This window comes from Anarhichas minor, unplaced genomic scaffold, assembly GCF_050575085.1.
Source record: "Anarhichas minor isolate MPS153535 unplaced genomic scaffold, ASM5057508v1 ptg000079l, whole genome shotgun sequence".
Taxonomy (NCBI): Eukaryota; Metazoa; Chordata; class Actinopteri; order Perciformes; family Anarhichadidae; genus Anarhichas; species Anarhichas minor.
In genome coordinates, this window is record NW_027466525.1 from 500,001 (window position 1) to 507,500 (window position 7,500).

At 40.3% G+C, this 7,500-nt stretch overlaps 1 protein-coding gene across 1 annotated transcript in view; it reads left to right on the forward strand.

Annotated features, from left to right (window-relative positions):
* The window catches only part of LOC142937967 (neural-cadherin), a 117,120-nt gene that overhangs the window by 102,589 nt on the left and 7,031 nt on the right, over nucleotides 1-7,500 (forward strand). The window contains exons 24-26 of the mRNA XM_076081120.1: nucleotides 2,122-2,399; nucleotides 3,385-3,599; nucleotides 6,818-6,945. Coding sequence (XP_075937235.1) covers nucleotides 2,122-2,399; nucleotides 3,385-3,599; nucleotides 6,818-6,945 — 621 coding nt within the window. The remainder of the gene's footprint in view (nucleotides 1-2,121; nucleotides 2,400-3,384; nucleotides 3,600-6,817; nucleotides 6,946-7,500) is intronic.

The window sequence follows — 7,500 nt, forward strand, 5'->3', positions numbered from 1 at the left end:
CAGAGACAGAGACAGAGACAGAGAGGAGGCTTACTGACACACTGTTACACTTCAATTAAACATCACATGCACACGTTCACATGTTCACACGTTTATACATTCATACGTTCACACATGCATACATTTACATATTCATACGTTTATACATGCATACATGCACACGTTCACATGTTCACACGTTCATACGTTCATTTCAGGCACTTAGAGACACTGTACAGCTCACTGTACACATGTGGATGAATATTTAACATCCATTAAGAGCACGAGAGCAGCTGCTGACCTGAGGTCAGCTCTGTGAGGGGGGGTGACATGTCAGTGAACCATGTAAACACACACAAACATGGACACACAGACATCTGAGCAAACTCTCAGCTGATTATTTTACCATAAAAAGAATCATAAAACTGTTTTCATGAAAGAGGGAAGACAAAAGAAAAGCACAATTAAAAATAAAGCGAGTTAATTAAAGAACAAAGACTCACAGACGACACGTCGTTTTCCACCAAAGTGATTTTTGTTTCTCCTCTGTGAGCTCTTCAGTTTCTGCTCGTTACAGGAAGACAGTCTTTTCAAAATAAACTTCCGTCTTCACAGGAAACACTTAGTTATGTTTAAGAGAAGATGGTGAAATACGTGAGTACTAAAACATTAAAACTGTTTAATCCTTTCTTGATTTTACTGATGGTTCGATCTTAGACTGTTTGTCCGGTTAAAAGAGTAGCGATGCCAAACATGGGTTCCAGTTGTTCTGTGTTTTGTAGTACAGACATCATGCAACATTCTACGGACTAAACGATCAATCAATTTACCTTAAAAGATATATTACAATGGAAATCATTTAGAAATGAGTTGGAGTCCTAATATACATCTATTTATATGTAAAACAATATAAAACACTGAAAATCTGCAAATTAAAGAGCAAACATAAAGTGATTATTGGAGCCAAAAGGTCACAAGTTCAGTTCCTGCAGCCGTCACAGCGTCTCAATCTGTGATGCAACTTATTTAATAAAATATACAAACAAAGTATAAATACCAGAACAAAACACACTCGGTGTGATTAAAAATAACTCCAACATCAGCTGCTGCAGAAGGAAGGAGCGTCTTTAATTATCTCAGGTTAAAGGCTGATTCAGAAGGAGAATGTCAGATAAATGCAAAATCAGATGAGAAGTGAAGCCCCGCCTCGGGGACTGTAAGTCACCGTGGATGAGAGCGTCGGCAGAAAGAAAAGAGCTGCACACAGTCAGAGAGAGACAGGAACCCCCGAGGGACAACGATGAAAGACCTCCTCACCCTTAAAGACAAAACGAGAGAGACGAATGAACGACAGGAAGGGAAACGGGAGAATGACAGCAGAACTTCAGCGGGGTCGAGGAAGACAAAGAAACATGAAGACATCAACGTTAAGAGGAAAAGAGAAAAGCTCAGAACTCATTGATGCAGCTCGACATGGGATCAGAGAGCTGCTGCCGTCCTCCGTCACGTTCAAACAGCGTGTTCGTTTACTGTTTGTTTATATTCTATATTCACCACAGATTTATCTTTAACAGTAGCATTTTATAATTGTATGATCTTAATTAGTTTTTTGTTTAATCCGTTGTTAGTTTATGTTTCTTTAAGTTTGGTTTTATTCTATTTAATCCTAGTTTCAGTATCTCTGAGTTCATGGTTCTTCATTTTAGTTCCATTTACCTTTTCTAGTTTTAGTTTCTGATAGTTTCTTTTTATTTCAGTTGAACTTTGTTTTAGTTTAGTTTCAGTAATGAACTGTGTCCTTTAATCCCAGTTTATGTTTCTTTTAGTTTATGTTTCTTTTAGTTTATGTTTCTTTTAGTTTATGTTTCTTTTAGTTTATGTTTCTTTTAGTTTATGTTTCTTTTAGTTTATGTTTCTTTTAGTTTATGTTTCTTTTAGTTTATGTTTCTTTTAGTTTATGTTTCTTTTAGTTAGCTTTATGTTCAGTTAGTCTTGTGTTAGATTTCCGTTACTTCTAGTTTTATTTCCTGGATATTTTAGTTGCATTTACTTTTGATCTAATTGTATTTTCGGGCTCCATTTAGTTCTGTTGGCTTCGTGCTATCCTAGCTGCTGATGTACTACATCTCCCCCCCCCTGCAGCTGGAGGCCATGTTGGGCGTGTCCATCTCTCAGGTGGCCGTTGATGAATGTCTCTTCAGCGACTGCAGTGAGTCTGGCGGCTGCAGCAGCGAGCTTTCCTTCAGCCAGACTCCCGAGGCTCTCAGCGCCGGCGACACTTCTCTGGTGTCGCTGGCGGCCTCGTCGACGGCTCGGTGTGGCTGCCGGGGCCGAGAGGCCGTCCACCTGCCGTGCTCCGCCTACGCCTCCAACCCGTGCCTCAATGGGGGGGCCTGCCAGGACGGACCGCTGGGATACAGGTACGGGTCTACGGGAACCCTCTGAATCTGGTTCTGTACATGTATACAGCTCATTCACTATATATAGTGAATGAGCTGTATACATGTGTGTATATGTATATACATGTCCAAAGAATGATCCTAGAACCTGGAGAATATCAACTCATATCACACATGTTCTAATATGAACATGATCGATGTAGATTAATGTTTACATGAGCGGAAAGATTTCTCCCTTTGTTGCAGCATTTTATTGGTTTTAATATCGAATGCAACGCCTCAGCTGCTAAATGTGACGGATGGTTCGCTCTCTTTTCTCTTTCTTCATTTCAACTCGACAGTTTCTTTCAATTCACAGTGTTTTCTGTCAAGGTGTTTGGGGGGATTTGGTCTCTCGGGTCATTTTAATTAACGTTGGCACGTCTGAAAAGTATTTTTCGACAGCGTCATGAAGCTTCAGATAGAGACCGGGAATGTCGAGGTCACGTTCTCACTCTTCTGTTCGTGGATTTAAGGAACCTGCAGAAAAACATTCCTACAGTTACACACAAAATCACACTTTTCAGACTCAATATAACTAGAATGTATTTAAAAAATACTGAATAACATCAGAATATAATGAATAAAGGGAGTTTGTATCCTGTCAGTGTGAGAAATAAAGCTTTGGATCATTTAGGGAGATAACATTGACAGAAAGTAGTAAATAATATGGAACAAAATGTTTAAATAAGATTTAAATGTATAACTTCAGTATTTTTTCTATGTCCTGATGGTTCATATCCAAAAACCAAGACTCAGTTTCTTTTGTCCCTGCAGTTAAAAGTATTTGAGATGATTTATTTATACTTTCCAACATATTAAATTAACTCTTTCAACCTGTTGCTGTCTTTAGAAGCTGGTACTGCTATTTAAAGATGCTCAACTTAACTCAAAAACTCAAATAAATACATGAAGAATCATGAATCATGAGTCGATCGCATCATCAAATAAACTCTGTGTCTCTCAGGTGTGATTGTCCGTCCATGTTCGACGGGCCCGAGTGCCAGCAGACCAAACACAGCTTCGGCGGTCAGGGCTACGCCTGGTTCCCTCCCATCATGCCTTGCTTCCAGAGCCACGTCTCCCTGGAGTTCCTGGCTGAGTCGGCCAATGGGCTGCTGTTGTACAACGGGCCGCTCGGCCCCGCCCACTCCGAGGAGCAGGAGGACTTCATCGCCATAGGTGAGTTTACAGGTTTTGTGTTTTGATCATGCAGTTATTCTTAATTAAGAACGGTATTTAACTGTAATTTGTACAGGTGTCTCTGCCTCTCTGGACTAAGTACTTCAGGTTGTTACACTTGAGTTTGATGGCAAAATCATCTCCAAATAACTGCATTACATCTTAATAAATCAAAGAGCAAAGGTTTCTTATCTAGAGCCAAAACAGAGACCAAGTTCTACACAGAACACCTGCAGAAAATGGACCACAATGCAATGCAGCTACAACTTTTTCAACGCAATAAATGAGCTGTAATTCGTAGATATCCAATGAAATCAATTTTTAAAAAAAGGCGTGTTCATGACGTAAATCCCGTATTTAAGTATTCCAACTTCCGTAGTTATTTTAACCCCAACCTCCATCTCTTCCTAAACTAAGTATTTCACGATCTTTTTCTAAACCTAACGAAGTATTTTACGATCTTTTTCATAAACTTAACGAAGTATTTCACGATCTTTTTCTAAACCTAACGAAGTATTTTACGATCTTTTTCTCAAACCTATCGAAGTATTTCACCAGCTTTTTCTAAAACCTAACGAAGTATTTCACCATCTTTTTAGTGACCTAACGAAGTATTTTTGTTGTCTAAACTTAACTAAGTTGTTTCCTGTAAAGACGGAGGTTTTATTTTGAAAATACTTTATTCATGTAAGAACCAGAGGAGTCGCCCCCTGATGGTGAGGCTGGGAAAAATCACATCCAGCACCCGGACTATCAGCACTGGCGCCCCCCAGGGTTGTGTGCTCTCCCCACTGCTCTTCTCCCTCTACACCAACGACTGCACCTCAGAGGACCCAACGGTCAAGCTCCTGAAGTTCGCAGACGACACAACGGTCATCGGCCTCATCAGGGACGGTGATGAGTCTGCGTACAGGCGGGAGGTTGAACAGCTGGTCCTCTGGTGTGGTCAGAACAACCTGGAGCTAAACAAGCTCAAAACTGTGGAGATGACTGTGGACTTCAGGAGGAGCCCCCCAACACTGCCCCCCCTCACCATACACAACAACACTGTGTCCGCTGTGGAGACCTTCGAGTTTCTGGGATCCACAATCTCCAGGACCTGAAGTGGGCCCCCAACATCAACACCATCCGGAAAAAGGCACAGCAGAGGTTGTACTTCCTGCGCCAGCTCAAGAAGTTCAACCTGCCTCAGGAGCTGCTGATCCTGTTCTACTCAGCCATCATCCAGTCTGTTCTCTGCTCCTCTATCACTGTGTGGTTTGGATCGGCCACCAAACAGGACAGGAACAGACTGCAACGGATTGTCAGGTCTGCAGAGAGGATCATTGGTTCCAGCCTGCCGTCCATCCTGGACTTGTTCACCTCCAGAGTCAGGAAACGGGCTGGAAAGATCTCTGCAGACCATCACACCCTGGACACAAGCTGTTCCAACTCCTCCCCTCTGGTAGGCGCTACAGGGCTCTGTACGCCAAGACCACCAGACACAGGAACAGCTTCTTTCCACTGGCCGTCACTCTGATGAACAATTAATAAGTTATACTGCACTATTACCACCACTTATAATTCATGCCATTGTCTATAGGTTTATGTTCACATGTATATATATACTGTATATACACTTTTTCTCTTGAATATATATTTATACTTATATTGTATATAGCTAAATGTCTATGCCTACATCCGTTCTACTTTTTTGCTGCCCTTTTTTATTCTTTATATATATATATTGTCTTGTTTATTGTAAATTGGTGTTTGTACATTGAGAGCGGAGTGGAAACCGGAGACAAATTCCATGTATGCGTAGGCATACATGGCCAATAAAGCTGATTCTGATTCTGATTCTGATGGACATGAGAGAGAATGCAGGTTGTCGTCTGTGTGAAACCCTTTGTTAAAAGTTAAAACATGATATTAAACTTCTCTCACAGACTCTCTCAGTGCTGCTCGTCCTCCACCAACACAAAGCGTGAATCAATGCTGTCGCTGTGAAGACAAAAGAGCTCCATAAACACTCTAATGTCAGCTCCCGGCGGTCCTCGCGTGGTGTTGACGGATTAGACCGCTGATGGCTTTTCTCAATAAACGCCTCTTGCATAATCTCGCTCCATTAAAGTTATGTAATCATTGAACCAAAGGGGGGGGAATCAAAGATGGCCGCAGCGTTGATCACAGAGAAGCATTTTTCACTTACATGTTCAATAACATGGCCGTGAGGTTGATGGGGTCATACACACACACACACACACACACACACACACACACACACACAATTGACTGAGTGGACTCAGCAGCTCACACAGAGAAGTGATGTTTCAGCATCATGTTAATCTTTCAGGTCTTGTTTTTATATTTCGTCTTTATTATTATCTTTTAGCCAACTCCATTTGTAGAATGAAGACTGTGACGGCTCTGAATCCTATAATAATAATAATAATAATAATAGTAACTTTATTTATAGAGCACCTTTAAAAACAGAGTTTACAAAGTGCTTTGAGAGACAAAGCAGCAAAAGCAAAACAATAACAATAACAGAAAGCTCAGTGAGACAGTCGATACGATACAAATAAAGTGAGAAATTAAATGAAATGAAATTAAATAAGATAAATTTAATTAAATAATTTAGTAATATAATTTAGTAAAATTGACGACAATCACATCACTTTTGTTCTAAAAGGTTCAGGAATGACTATATACAGTATATATATATATATTTTAAAACCAGACCAAAGGGCACAAACATAGTCGGAGCTCTTTTTAGTAAAACTTTTGTACGCCTCTGAAATACCTGGTTAAGTTTAAATATTGTGGTTTAGATATGAATAAGTACATAAGTGACGTTACTTAAGCACAGAAGTTACAAATACTTCGTTGACTGGTGGTTTCACACAGGACACGAACGGCGGTCTTCTTAGTGAAAGTCTTGTGTTTTAGTTTTTATCACAAAGTCGTTATAAAGATACATTTATTGGGGAAAGTATAAAATGTGCAAGCTTGCATTAGAAGTATCAGCACAATGCTTTTTAAATCATAACATTAACAAATACATAGCATATCAAATTCCTTTATTGTACATCCGTTGAAGGACGCGTAGCATTAATGAAAAGTTTACATAAACAACAACATATGATGAATGATGAATAACAATAGTTCAGAAATAATAAGTTAGATCAGCTCAGAGAACACGGATAGAAAAGTAAGATTCTCCTGCTCCCCTCCAGAGTTGAGGAACGGGGTTCCGGTTCTGAGCATAAACCACGGATCAGGAGCGCTGACCCTGCAGCTGCCGGCGAAATCCACCGTCACCGACCGGCGCTGGCATCGCCTCGACATCGTCAGCGACGGAAAGGTACGACTGATAATATAATAACTTTGTCTTTTAAAAAGGTTTCAGTCCAATATAGATGTATTACCCGATGCAGTTTCATATGTTTATCATTTATTTTTACCCTCTGAGGTCTTTATGTTCCCTTCAAAATAAAAGTCCTGCTCCTCTATGAAACAGAACCATCATGACTAGAAGTAGAGAGAACTAGAACATGTCTTTAGTGAGAACAACACAGTTATGACGACATCAATCATTAACAGAAAACAAGCAAGTTGAATTTCTTTGATAATTTATTTTACAAAATTGGCAAATAATAGAATCTATTAATCATTTTATCAAGTGTTACCAATGTTAGAAAAAAATTGAGGCTCTATGTCTACAAATACTAAACTATTCACATGTTTCTCTCTCTCCTCTCCTCTCTCCTCTCTCCTCTCCTCTCTCCTCTCCTCTCTCTCCTCTCCTCTCTCCTCTCCTCTCTCCTCTCTCCTCTCTCTCTCCTCTCTCCTCTCCTCTCTCTCCTCTCTCCTCTCCTCTCTCCTCTCTCTCTCCTCTCCACTCTCTCTCCTCTCCTCT